Below are 14,730 nucleotides of genomic sequence, written 5' to 3' on the forward strand. Positions count from 1 at the left end.
CACATATCTGAAGCTGGTTTGAAGGCCAACTCCATTAGAGTTCATCTAAGAACGATTGACACCTATCACCATGGTGTAGATGGTACACCCATATCTGTGCAGCCTTTAATTGTACATTTCATGTGCGGCCTGCTTCAGTTGAAGCCGCCCCCTAAGACCTCACTGTGAGTCTTGGGACTCTTACATAGTGTTAGCTCAGCTGATGAAAGCTTTTTTTTCCGCTGCATTCCTGTGACCTAAAGTACCTGACCTGGAAGGTCATATATTTGGTGGCGGTCGCTTCATTTATTTTTTATTTTTTAGATTTTTTTTATACCGGTGTTCCTGTATGAAATACAGATCACATCGGTTTACATTGAAACAGAACATAAATTTTGCCTAGAGGCATTACATGCTTCATGCAGGGTCAGAGTTCCAGGCCTTAGTAACTTTCTACCTTAGCCATTCTGTTGTCCTGCCAGTGTTCTTTCCCATACCCCATTCGCACCAAGTCGAAGAGGCCATGCACAATGTGGACTGCAAAAGAGCCTTAGTCTTCTGTCTGGAGCGGACAGAAGTCCATAGGCAGTCCACCCAACTTTGTTTCTTTTGATAGGAATACGTTAGGTATCACCATTGCCAAGCAGATATTTTCCAATTGGCTAGCAGACTGCTTCTCCTCCTGTTATGCCCAGGCAGGACTGCATCTTGAGGGTCATGTCAAGGATCACTCTGTTTGAGCCATGGCAGTGTTGGTTACTCACTTGCGAGCAGTTCCCATGGAGAGATATGCAGAACTGTGATGTGGCGTTCTCTCCACACATTCACATCACATTGTTTGGCCAATCTGTCCTTCGGAACTTGTTTGAGGTGTAGAACCCAACTCTGTTCCCACCTAGGGCCTGTTGTTTTTATTTAGGCTACCCCCCTCCCCCCAACCTATTACCAAAACTGGTGGTGGTTGTACCTGTTAGCCCTTATTGTGGTGTTTTGTTGCTCCCTTTTTATGTTGGGGGGGGGGGTGCAGCCTGTAGCTAGAGATTCACCCATGTGTGAGGACTGCCATCCTGCTTGTCCTCTCAGAAAGCAGAGTTCCTTACCTGTAACGTGTTCTCCAAGGACAACAGGATGATATTCCTCCCAAATCCCCCCCCCCCCCCACCCCCCGGAGTTGGGTTTCACTAAGTGGGTTTTTTTCTCCATTATTATTTTATTCTTTTAAATTCAATGTTATAAGACTGATGGGACCTGTGTGGACGCGTGGTATATTACATACATGAGCATGCTCAATGAAGCTCAGTAAAAGTTCTAGAAACGTTGACATGTTTGCCGGGCAGGGCTCAATCCAAAGATGTCAACTATGTATGTAAGGAAAGCAACTCTGCTTTCCTTAATTATATTGTACCAATTTGTTTGTTGAACCTATTGCTATTTTATAATGAAGCAAAATGGAACCTGATTTCCTTAACAGATTGTTCCAGTTTGAAAATCAGTTTGGAAAGTGGAGACATTCATTCATAGTTCTTCTGAATCAATTCTGTTAACTTGTTTGCATGGAGCTAAGAAGCTGATAGTCTAAGGTGCATTTAAGTTTTAACATGGAAACCTATGTATATTGGTGAATAGCCCCATTAAATAAAATGGACTATGTGCTAAATAACAATTTTTTAATGATAAAGCCTTAGCACAGCTTACTGCATTTTAGAATTAACCTCTAAGAATAGTACTGGTATTAACTTACTGTAGAGTGAATATGTTGAGATTAAAAGTGAATGATGACATCTTTGTTGTTCCCAGTCCTGATAACATGGGACTACTTGATCCAGCCACCAGTGATGGGCGAGTTATCTTTTTTTTGCCATGGGAGAAGATGACTATTGCTGGAACTACAGACACACCAACTGATATTACCCATCACCCTATACCTACAGAGGAAGATATTAATTTTATTTTGAATGAAGTGCGCAATTACCTTAGCTCTGATGTTGAAGGTAAATCTTATGTTCTTTTTGTCTAAAATATATTTTCAGGATGAGAGTATTTTAGCCATAGTTAAAATCATTCCCATGAAAACATGCTATTATCTTGTGCTTATGGTATGTCTGGAATAAGCTTTCTAAGATTGACAAGGGCTATTGTAAAATCTGTGTCTATGATCTGTGACTACATGTTATGCCTGATGATTTTTGTAGATACCCTCTTTGTTAATGCTGGACTAGTGCAATTCAGATGACCTTACTGGTATGGGAATGAAAGAAGCTCCCCCTGAGGCTCATCTTCTTAGTACCACTCTTCTGTTAGCAGGGGTCAGTTTTGTGGAAGCAGCCACTTTCTCTATATCCCACAAGTGCAGCACATCATCATCTTGCTTCCACAACTTGTCTTAGCCCTGCTAGAGAGAATTCCTGAGCTGATGTTATAGGATTGACCTTTACAAATTAACTTTAAATGGTATAAAAATGCTTAAAGTTTGTATTAATTTGCATTTGAAATTTGAATACTGAACCTGCCAACACATGTAATATAATTTATTACAAAGCTTAGGATTATGAATTCCAAATATTTAGGGTTGAAAGTTTAAAAATATAGGACTGGCTTACAGTCTTGGATGACTAGGAGATAATTAGTAGGTCTGTTAGCATAATTTTAAAAGAATATCTAACAATCTGAGAGCGAACTTTAGCTCTGATTCATCAAAACTTTTCTCAGTTTATGCTTATGGAGACTGTAGGTGAATCAGACTCCTTGTCTGTTTGTTGAGTAACTTAGAGATAGATTTCTAAAAAATGTGGTCTATGATAAATCATTCAAAAACTTCAAGACTTTTCTTGTTATAGTACAGATTTTTTTTTCAGTTTTCCTGTATGTCCCAACAAAGAACTACCTAACTTTTAGTTTTTTAAACTCTTTACTACTATATTTGGTAAGCCATGCTTTTTAAGGAAAATGCTTTGCAAAGCCTATACCAAGTTAAACTGAAATCACTATTACACCTGAATAAAACCAAATGGTGTACAAAACAAATCTTAGATTTAATATTGATTGTATTTAAACTATATCACATTCTCTAGAATACATATAGCAACAAGAGTGTTTGAGAAATTATTTTGATTGTCACTATTTGAGAATGCACAACTCAACTCATGAAGTGTTTTAGTGTAAATTTCACATTTTGCTGTTTAGCAGGGTTTTCCTTCTATCTTATCACAGATGATATATTTATTTATATATTTAAAAACATTTCATGCCCACATCCTCCAAACTCGGATTACAAAGAAAACATGTATAATAAAACAAAGCAATCAATAAAAACAAACTAGACAAACAAGATTGCTATAGTATAAAGGTGTTTGGGAGTACATTGATTGTAAACCGGGTTGATGTGATGCCTATCATGAAACTCGGTATAACAAAAACAATAAATAAATAAATAAACAGCTCTCCCTTTTTCTTAAAATAAATGCTCAATGGAACAAAAAATTAAGCACCTGATTTCAAGACTTGCAAGAACAATAACATAAAGCTCTTCTATATTGAAATGCTTCTTCAACTCCATGGTAATGTATATGCCTTGTAGAGAGAAAAATAATTTAAAAAAATTACAGTGTCTTCCTATTCCCCTTTTGAGCCCTATGAGAGTTTCTGCTCCTGATATTAACCAGCAGGGAGGAGGCTTGGAGAGCAATCAAGGAGGCAGTACCCAAAACCTGACCTGTAGATAGACAAGACACTTTTAATTTTATAAAAGGTTTCTTCTGACTGGTGCTTAATGATATATATTCACAGATATGTATGTCAACCTTGGCATCTTTAGAGCAACCAGGGGGAAATGCCTCTGAAATTCTAGTTTGAGTCTTGCTGGTTGAAGCCCATATATACATTAGTGTACTAGGGGTAGAACATCAGTATTTTTTAAAAACTTTTAATCCTCCATTATTGAACAGTGATTTTTACTAATTATCTCATGATATACAAATATAGTTACTATTAAATCTCATCACAAACAATCTCATGAAAATGAACTAATGGCTTTGTTACATTCACATACATTGAGTTACCTAATTAAACATGGGCATTAATTTCAGTTTTTCCATCTCATCATTTATTTTTTAATCAATTTATATTCCACTGATCCACAAATCTCAGCGGATTATAATCAACATACAAAATAGGCAATACATAGTAAAAAGTATAATACATCACACACACAAAAACAAGGCATGACAATAAGTTCAAGACAAAATACAATGCAACTGGCAACATAACACATCACACAGCCTTTAAGTAAACTTATGAACTCAGTCTGGAAAGGCTAGGGAAAAGAAATGAGATTTGAGAAATGTCCCTAAACAGATGGAAATCACTCTCTATTTCTTCTGGAAGATTATTCCAAACAGCCGGGCCTGCTATACTGAAAATCCATTTCCAAGATACCACTAATCGAGCTTGACTAAGAGAAGGAATTTCTAAAAAATGTTGAGATGATGAAAGAAGACAATGAACAGGGCAATATCTATGTATAGAGGAAACAATTCTAGGAAGCACCAGGCCATGAAGAGCCTTAAACACCAAGATAAGGGCCTTAAACTTTACCTACCAAATAACAGGGAGCCAATGGAGATCAGCCAAAACAGTAGAAATAAGATTGCGCAGTGAAGAACCTGAGATAAGATGAGCGACAGAGTTCTGAATGAGTTGAAGTGTCTCCACATGAGAATCAGGCAGACCCAAAATTAGAATATTGCAATGGTGCAAGGAAGACATATTAAAATATTGTGTCACAGTGCAAAAATCCAAATAACATAAAAAGGTTTCCAAGAGCCCAATAAGTGCAATTTAAATAAGGTGATTGGACTAAGGCATTGAGGAATCACAGTAAGATAACATCCAAAACAATACATTACATACCCTACTTCTTATGATCTCCTTAACCTTAATATTCTTAACTATCTTTTATTCTTAATTTTAACAAGTAATGTATCTTGTATTACTATTGTAATGTCTTTTATTTATTGTTTCTTATGTAATTGTTTGTATTTTCTGATGCTTTGACATTTGTAAACCATTGTGATGGTTTGACCGAATGACGGTATATAAAAATCAAATAAATAAAAAATTAATATGTGAATGCAGAGAGAGGGAAGAATCAACTAGGACCACTAAATCATGGGCCTTCAGTTGAATAGGTATAGAGTGACCCTCAAACATTAGGGACATTTTCCGGCACAACTCTGGATAGGAATCCTATTTGTTTTTTGGACATTAAGGGCAAGTATATTATAAGACAACCATTTCTTTATCCTGGACAGACAAACCGACACTACTTAGTGCAAAATAAAATGTGGAAGAAACAGCAAAATAAATTGAATATCTGCTAATAATTTAAAAGAAAAATCCAAATTGGGGAAAAAAACAACATAAAAGGGCAATATAGATATTGAAAAGAAGTGGATAATGAGGCACCCTCGGGGATACTATTACTAGAGAATGTAAAGAGGAGGAGACATCTCCAACCATAAGACGAAAGGAGCGATTGAAGAGAAAAGAAGAAAACCAGGAAGGTACAGTAGAGGCTCTATGCCCAGTGCTTCCAAATGCCCAAGCAATACCTTATCATTAAGTGTGTTGAAGCCCAACAATATATCTAACAAAACCAGAATGTATTTCACACCTGTGTCAAAGCCCAAGCAGATGCCATCAAAGCTAGAAAGCAACAAAGATTCTGTACTTTGAATTGCATGGAATTCAAAATGTGCACTATCTAGAAAATATTTGGCATCCATATATTCTTACAACTGATCAAGGACTATTCTTTCATAACCCTAGAAACAATAGAGAAGAAATAAGGCAGTAAATGACTGAGGGATCCAAATTTGCACTCTTAAGTAAGGGGTACCATAGCCACTTTCAATAGGGATGGCAACAAGCCATCCCTCAGCAAGTGAAGCATTAGCAAGTTTTGTAATGAAAGGGCCCACATCGGTACACCGAACTTTATTCAAGGCGGAAGAATAGGAATTTAATACACAGAAATTCTTTCATGTAAGTGACTTTAGCCCAAGGATTTCTAGACCTGTCCTGTGGACCCTACAACAGGTTGGGTTTTCATGATATCCACGATGAATGTGCATAAGGGAAGTTTGCTTGTACCAGTTCTCATACACATTCATTGTGGATATCTTGAAAATCCAACTGGCTGTGGGTCCCCAGTACAGATTTGGGAAGCCCTGCTCTAGTCTGTCCAGCCTTGACCTCCTACTACCAGCTTTTGCTTCTGGAAAATTTGGAGCTTTTATTTTCTTAACAGACAAATCACCTGTGCAAAAAAAGCAAGCTAGAGAAGATGATTGTGGAGCTTGTGGAGATGATTGTGGAGCTGGGCTAAGTAAGGCAGAAGAGTTAGTTAAGATAGAGAGACAATATAGGAAAGGATGGAGGCAGAGCAGAAAGCAACAGTGGAGAGGACCGGGATAAAAAAATAAAAGGAAGCTATTCAGTATACACACAGTTTCCTATTTTCCCCCACACTTTGCCACAAAGTGTGGGGGAAAAAGAAAAAAGAAAAAAAAGAGTTCCATTATGTGACCCCTAGTTCTGCTGATTTCTTTCCAACAGAAAAGATTTGTCGACTGTGCATTTGTCTGTATTATATCTCCCCTATACCTCCTCTCCTCCAGGGTTAACATATTTATTAACATATATTTAACATGTTAACATATATTTAACATGTTCAGTTAATCCCTAAGTTTGATGTAAACCGGCCTGATATGAAGCTTGTCATGAAGTTCGGTATAGAAAAATGTTAAATAAATAAATAAATAAAAAAACCAGTAATAGTCTTTGGGCCTAAGAGACCCTATCTAGGAATATTTTAAAGAAATTCCTTCTCTGGATAAAAAAAAGAAAAACATCAGTTGTAAGCAATATAGAAAGGAGATGCAGGGCCTTGTTACAAGAATGAAACATAATGAAAACTGGATATTGGGAGAAAATGACGTGGCTGATGTATATATGTCTGAAGAAAAATGTGGATAAACGGCTTAATAAACTAAAGAATTCATTTTGCAATATGTCATTTTTCAAGACTCTCTCTGCTTTTTAGTGTAAATGATTTAACAAGTAAATTCCCAACATGTTTTATGCACCATTTGTGAATAAATATCAGTTAGAAGCTTGATTTAAATCATGATTTTTGCATTGTATGTTAAATCAATCCACCCTGCCATCAGAATCCTCCACAGTAGTGGGAATGGTCTTCCTTCCCACTGCTGGCATCTCGGTTGTACACTCAGGGCCAATTGTCTCATCTTTAAAGATCAAACTATATATTAGGTAAATAGCTTCAGTTAAAATGAAACTCAGTAAGGAAAAAATTCTTAATGGAAACTATCTGAATGAACTATTTATCAGACAAAATGCCAGATAGTGAGGACTGACAGACAGAAAAAGCATTTGTAAGCTTTGAAATGAATGATTTTGTCCTCAGAAAACTAAGGAACTTGGATCATTTTATGCAAGTCTCAAGGGGAAACTAGAAGAGTGGGGGGAAGCAAGAAACAAAACAAAATATTTATTTATTTATTTATTTGTTCAGTTTTATATACCGTCATTCAGTGCAGCCATCATAACGGTTTACAAGAATCAAACAGAAAATAGATAATTAAACATAGTTGCAAAAAATAACAGTGGGAGGGATGAAGGGAGGGGGGAGATAATTGTAGTAAAGTTATGTCTGAAAGCAAAGGCAAGTTGAAGCATCTGCTGCAAACTATTCTCCCCAACAACAGTCCAACAGCATACAAACTACCAATCTTTAAAACATTTCACAGATCTCCTGCTGATATGGAATTGTTGGTCACAGATTGATTTGAGCTTGTAATCAGGGAGAGCAGGTCATAATCCCCTGCTCATAAAAACTCCAATGATGCTTTTATAATGAATAAGCATAAAAAGTAAAAGGATGAGAAAACATCTTGGACTACTAAATTCCACATTTTTCTATAGAACATATAATCTAGTACAGCATTTAATAAAAAAAAAAAAATCTATTAGTTTTAACCCTAGTGTGCAGGAAGCATATAGCACTAGATTTCACCCACTCCAGTCAACAGGAGATCTAAACTACATTCTTTTATGGCACCTTCTGCCACTTTTCCTGTGATCTCCAAGCTAGGATTCTCTTCTTTTTCTCTTCCCTCCACTCCATTTTTCCTCTCGTGTCCATTCTTTTTTGTCAAACTTAATTTATCAGTTTTGATCCCTTTTAAGGAGATGTTTTAGAAATGTGCACAGACGTATCTAAAACATGAAAGTATTCCTACAGGGGAAAAAAATGAACCCAAATTTGAAGATTTATTTGTGTTCAACTCACAAATTCATCCATTGCTATTACCATATTTTTTGCTCCATAAGACGCACTTTTTTTCCCCCAAAAGTGGGGGGAAAATGTCTGTGCGTCTTATGGAGCGAATATAAAAAAAAGTTAAAAATCTAACAAAACCCCCACCCCCTCCTGACCCCCCCCCCCAGACCTTCCAAATTTACTATAACCCCCCACCCTCCTGACCCCCCCAAGACCTGCCATAAGTCCCTGGTGGTCCAGCGGGGGTCCAGGAGCAGTCCTGGAGCGATCTCCTGGACTTGGGCCATCGGCTGCCAGTAATCAAAATGGCGCCGATGGCCCTTTGCCCTTACTATGTCACAGGAGCTACCGCTGCCATTGGTCGACCCCAGTGACATAGTAAGGGCAAAGGGCTGTCTGCGCCATTTTGATTGCTGGCAGCCGACGGCCCAAGTCCAGGAGTTTGCTGCTGGACCACCAGGGACTTTTGGCAGGTCTTGGGGGGGGGTTGGGAGGGTGGGGGTTTGTAGTTAATTAATTTGGCAGGTCTTGGAGGGGGGGGTCAGGAGGGTGGGGGGTTGTTAATTAATTTAAAGGGTTGGGATGGAGGGGGGGTTCCCACAGAATAAGAAAGACAAAAGTTTTCTAATCTGGGGAATGGACCGAAATGGCCCTCCCCAGACCCGAAAACAAAATGGGGAGAAAAAAAATGTTATGCACTCCCCTAATTTGCTCCATAAGACGCACAGATGCCCGGGGACAGAGCCGGTTTAGCACACTTTTTTTTTTTTTTTAATTTTCCCCCTCTGAATCCTAGGTGCGTCTTATGGAGCGAAAAATACGGTAGTTGGCAATATTTCCTGCCAATGTCTGATGCATACCCCAAAAATCTTTTTGAATTGACACTTTCATATGCATTTGATCTAATATGTATCATTGATCTGTTTTGTCTGTTTTATTCATGGTATTTTATTGATTTAATCTTTTAATTAATATATATTATTATGTATGTTATTTGTAATCTGCCTAGTAAGTGGGCTATAAATTTTTAAATAAAATAGTTTATTAAATGGAGAAATTACTTACCTGATAATTTCATTTTCCTTAGTGTAGACAGATGGACTCAGGACCCCAGTGGGTTATGTGCTCTTCTGCTAGCAGATGGGAGACGGAGTCAGATTTCAAAGCTGACATCACCCTAGATATTCCCCTGCGGTGACCTCAGCTCCTCAGTATCCTCCTCGAAAAGCCATTGTGGACATATGTATATTGGCTAACTATAAAAACAAACTTGTTTAAAAACTTGATTAAAACTTGATTAGAACTTAATTCAAACTGGAGACCGCCAGACCAACATAACACCGACACCAGTCATATTGCAGGTGACCTGGACTAGGGGTAGGCATCAGCTTACCCGTATTTGTATAGTATTGAGGTTCGCTTCTCAGGCTCTTCCTTGGCACTTCTCCGGGGCAGCCGTGGGCAGGATGCTGAGTCCATCTATCTACACTAAGGAAAACAAAATTATCAGGTAAGTAATTTCTCTGTTTCCTAGTGTGTATCCAGATCGACTCAGGACCAGTGGGATGTACAAAAGCTACTTCCGGATGGGGCAGGAGGCTGCCTGTGGCCCACTTACCACTGCCTTTGCGAAGGCTGCATCTTCTCTGGCCTGGACATCCAGGTGGTAGAACCTAGAGAAGGTGTGTAGGGAAGACCATGTTGCCGCTCAACAGATCTCGGCGGGCGACAGCAGTTTGGTTTCTGCCCAGGATACTGCCTGGGCCCTAGTAGAATGAGCCCATGCCATGAGGGGGTCTATCTCCAGAGACACTTATTGGCTCCTGGTTCCTCCCTGGTTCCTCCCTGTCGGTTGATGTAAGCAACCGTTGTGGCGTTGTCCGACATCACTCGAATCACTTGCCCTTGGAGCCTGTAGTTGAACTGCAGGCACGCAAGTCTGACTGCTCGAGCTTCCAGGCATTTTATGTTCCATTCCGCCTGTTCCTTAATCCATTGTCCCTGGGCCGTCAGTTCCTGACAGTGGGCTCTCCACCCTTGGAGGCTCATGTCTGTGGTGAGCACAATCCAGTTCGGTGGGGATAGGCATACTTCTCTGCTTAGGTGGTCTTCCTGTGCCACTGCTGAAGCTGAGAACGTACCTCTGCTGGTAGGTGGAGGCGAATCGAGTAGTCATGGGACAGTGGGTTCCAGCTTGACAGTAAGGAGTGTTGGAGTGGCCGCATGTGAGTCCTTACCCACGGTACTACCTCCAGAGTTGATGCCATGAGCCCGAGGACAGTCTCATACCTTGGGGTGCATAGTGATCATCAGTCGTCGTACTTGTTCCTTCAGTTTCCTCCTCCTTGGGGAAGGGAGGAGGACTTTATTCTGTTTGGTGTCAAAACGGGCCCCCAGGTACTCTAAGGACTGAAAGGGCTGCAGACTGCTCTTGTCTGTGTTCACGACCCAACCAAATTCCTGAAGGAGGGTCTTGACTCTGCTGGTTACCTGAAGGATCTCTTCCGAAGACTTCACCCGGATCAGTCATTCGTCCAAGTAAGGATGTACCAGGATCCCTTCCTTCCTCAGTGTTGCCACCATGACTACCATAATTTCAGAGAATGTTCTTGGGGCGGTTTCCAGACCGAAGGGTAGCGCCCAGAACTGGTAATGGTGGCCCAGTATCGCAAAACGTAGAAAACGCTGGTGGTCTTGCTGGACTGGGATGTGAAGGTAGGCTTCAGAGAGGTCCAGGGAGGTTAGGAACTCTCTCGGTTGTACTGCCATATTATGGAGCGGAGAGTCTCCAAGCAGAAGTGTAGAATCCACAGATGACGGTTGACGTTCTTGAGGTCCAGGATGGGTCGGAATGACCATTCTTTCTTGGGAACGATAAAATAGATGGAATAACATCCTGTATTTTGCTGTGGTGTAGGTACCAGAGTTATAGCCTTCAGACTGAGTAGTCTTATCAGAGTGGATTCCACTGTCAGTCACTTGAGGTGGGAGTGGCAGGGTGATATCATAAATTTGTCCTGAGGGGGGATGCTGCAAAACTCCAGAGAGTAACCTTCTCGAATGATGTTTAGTACCCATTTGTCCAACGTGATCTCGACCCATCATTGGTAGAAGAGGGAGAGTTGAACCCCTATTTCCTCTTCCTGTGGATGGGTTGGCCCATTCTCATTGGGAAGCTCAGGTCGAGCCTGCCCCTGGATCTGTTCCTCTCTTGGGTTGTCTGTTCCGAAAGAACTGGGACCTCCTGGAGGGAAGAGGTGCCTGGAACATAAGAACATCCCATACTGGGTCAGACCAAGGGTCCATCAAGCCCAGCATCCTGTTTCCAACAGTGGCCAATCCATGCCATAAGAACCTGGCAAGTACCCAAAAACTGAGTCTATTCCATGTTACTGTTGCTAGTAATTACAGTGGCTATTTTCTAAGTCAACTTAATTAATAGCAGGTAATGGACTTCTCCTCCAAGAACTTATCCAATCCTTTATCCCAGGACAAGTAGGATATAGTCCTCACATTTGGGTGACGTCACTGGACGGAGCCCTAGCGTGGAAAAACTTTCTGTCAAAGTTTCTAGAAACTTTTGACTGGCACTGAGCATGCCCAGCATGCCATGATCCCTCGAGCCATAGGGGTCTCATTTCAGTCTTTTTTTTCTGCACTGCTGTTAGCCTCACAGTGAAGGAGCCCTGTGTGGTAGTTTTCACACACTATTTTTCTCAACGGAAAAAGTTTTCAAGTTTTTCAAAGTTATCCCCTCCATAGGGTCTCCCTTTTTCCACCATTCGGTGAGTACATTTTCCGGTTGATATAGTTATTTAAAATGTTTAAAATTTTTTAGTCAGAAGGCCGACGGCTGTCAGGCCTTCAAAATGGCTACCAGGTTTAAGAAATGCCCGAATTGTCCTCGCACCATGTCCATTACAGTCCCACACATCGAATGTGTGTTGTGTTTGGGCAAGAGACATGACATATCGACATGCCCGCAGTGTGCTGAGATGACAGCAAAAGGCAGACAGGCTCGTCTGGAGAAGATGGAACATCTTTTCCTTCTTCAGTTGTTGCCATTGACATCGACTTCAACACACTTGTCTCCGGTTGGAACGGCAAAAAAGTAAATACTTAAAACACGGCATCGTCCCGATGAAGCTGGTGACAGTTCATCTCAGACTCCTTCTCAGTCATCTATAAAATCCACCTCGGTGCTCGAGAAAAAAGGCACCGAGCATCGGGAGAAGCACCGGCATCGGAGAGATCTGAACCCAGATCTGGGATCGATGTCCGGGGTGTAATAAATACCTATTGAGCCAACTCCGAAAAAACCTCGGATAGAAGAATCATCGATACAGTCGATGCCTATCACTCCCAGGCACTCCCCACCGATATCAGTGTCTGGTACCGTGCCACCACTGGGATCTGTGGAAGAGCCGGTTCTGCCTTCACTGCCATCCCCTATAGCTGCTCTGACTTCACCAGCTAAAAGGTCGGAACTGGACGGTTTCATTCGCCAGGCGGTTAAAGAAGCTCTATGGGAGATTCCATCGATGCCATTACCAGCACCAGTACCGATTCCATCGGCGACGCAGATACCGGCACAGACACAGATTCCATCACCGGTGTCGATCCCAGCACTGATGCCTGCACCGACGCCGATGCCTGATTTGACACTTGATGCCAATACTTGCCAAGCTAGATGCTGTTTTCGGTGCCATTCCGGTTCAACCATCACCTTTGGGATCAAAGACTCCACTTCCCAGTCCTAGGGATGATGATGTCTCGAAGAGTTTACTGATTCCTGAACCAATGCCAGGACCATCGGGGATTTCACATCCAAGACCTTTCTTTTCTCCATTGATTCCACTGATGAAACAATCGATGCCTTCGATGCTACCATCCCATCCTCACTCCACTCCTCCTCGACGACCTTCTTCAGATGGAAGAGAGGAGAAGTCCCCTCCAGAGGACCTCTCTTTTTCCAACTTTGTAAGAGAGATGGCTGATACCATCCCTTTTCAGTTAGTGACAGAAGAGGACACCAGACAAAAAAACCCCTAGAGTTTTTACAATTTGTGGATCCTCCTAAAGAAGTTCTAGCAATCCCTGTACATGAAGTACACATGAATCTCCAGCACAGAATATGGTAACGTCCTTGTACCATACCACCAGTAAGCAAGCGGACTGACGCCACTTACCTGGCGCAACATATTCCAGGTTTTCAGAAAACCCAGCTTCCGCACCAGTCTGTTGTAGTGGAGTCGGCCCAAAAGAAATTGAAGAGAATCAGACCACACTCATCTACGCCTCCTGGGAAGGATCAGATGTTTTTGGACACTCTTGGCCGAAAAATGTTTCAAGGGTCCATGCTGGTTTCCAGAATTGCGTCATATCAGTTATATATGACTCAGTACCAGCGCAATTTGTGGAAGCAAATGCAAGAGCTGTCTGATTCACTTCCTCAACAGTTCCAGGATTCCTTTAATAATATAATTTATAAAGGCCTAGAAGCTGGGAAACACGAGGTCCGTGCAGCCTATGACAGTTTCGAAACATTGTCCAGAATGGCTGCAATGGGAATCTGTGCTCATAGATGGGCCTGACTGAAAGCTTCAGACCTTAGGTCAGAAATTCAGGAAAAATTGGCAGACCTTCCTTGTGCAGGAGACAATCTCTTTGGAGAGAAGGTATGGGATGCTGTAACACAGTGTTATGGTTTCGAGGTGTTTGAGTGGATTCTTGGGTACTGCGGAGATGGCCACTCCCATGGGGAGGAGCCCCGTGAGGAACCGCAGTACCAGGCTAGACTCTATACACGCAGACACAGAGAATTCGTGTTTATTATACAGCTAGGTGGTACTGCCCAGGAGGTGGCAGCAGTGTGGTAACCCAGTAGAATAGTCCAGGGGTCCTCGGCAGAGGAGACCCGTCCCACACTTAAATGATGGTAGGCTGCACTGGGTAGAGGAGAGTCCCGGATGTAGACTCGCAGCGCTGAAGCTGAAGGTGAGACAAGCTGACATGGTTAGTTTACTCACTGAATAGATAGCTGTATTAGATGATGATTCTGGCAGGCAGAAGTAGTTGGATTTGCAGGCACCAAGGCAGGGAGAGCAGGCCCTCGAGGAGCGAGTACCTGGTATTCCAGATAGGCACCTGAAAGAAAGCATAGGGCCTCCGAGGAGCGGGTACCCAGGTTAGAGGTGAATGGCCCCGGAGGGCAGAGAGAACTTCCAGCGGCAGCAAGGAAGCGGCAGAGCAGCTTAGACCGGAAGCAATCCAATCCTTGCTAACTCAGTTTGTTAGCAAACGAAGGGCAGGCTAATTTATTTATTTTATTTATTTTTGGTTTTTATATACCGATCTTCCTGCATTAAATACAAATCAAACCGGTTTAC

At 41.5% G+C, this 14,730-nt stretch overlaps 1 protein-coding gene across 3 annotated transcripts in view; it reads left to right on the top strand.

Annotated features, from left to right (window-relative positions):
- The window catches only part of GPD2 (glycerol-3-phosphate dehydrogenase 2), a 516,322-nt gene that overhangs the window by 350,515 nt on the left and 151,077 nt on the right, over nucleotides 1–14,730 (top strand). For all 3 annotated transcript variants that reach the window (XM_029605520.1, XM_029605522.1, XM_029605521.1), the window contains one exon: nucleotides 1,777–1,970. In XM_029605520.1, the coding sequence (XP_029461380.1) occupies nucleotides 1,777–1,970 (194 nt within the window). The remainder of the gene's footprint in view (nucleotides 1–1,776; nucleotides 1,971–14,730) is intronic.

The sequence above is a fragment of the Rhinatrema bivittatum genome, chromosome 6, assembly GCF_901001135.1.
Source record: "Rhinatrema bivittatum chromosome 6, aRhiBiv1.1, whole genome shotgun sequence".
NCBI classification, from domain to species: domain Eukaryota; kingdom Metazoa; phylum Chordata; class Amphibia; order Gymnophiona; family Rhinatrematidae; genus Rhinatrema; species Rhinatrema bivittatum.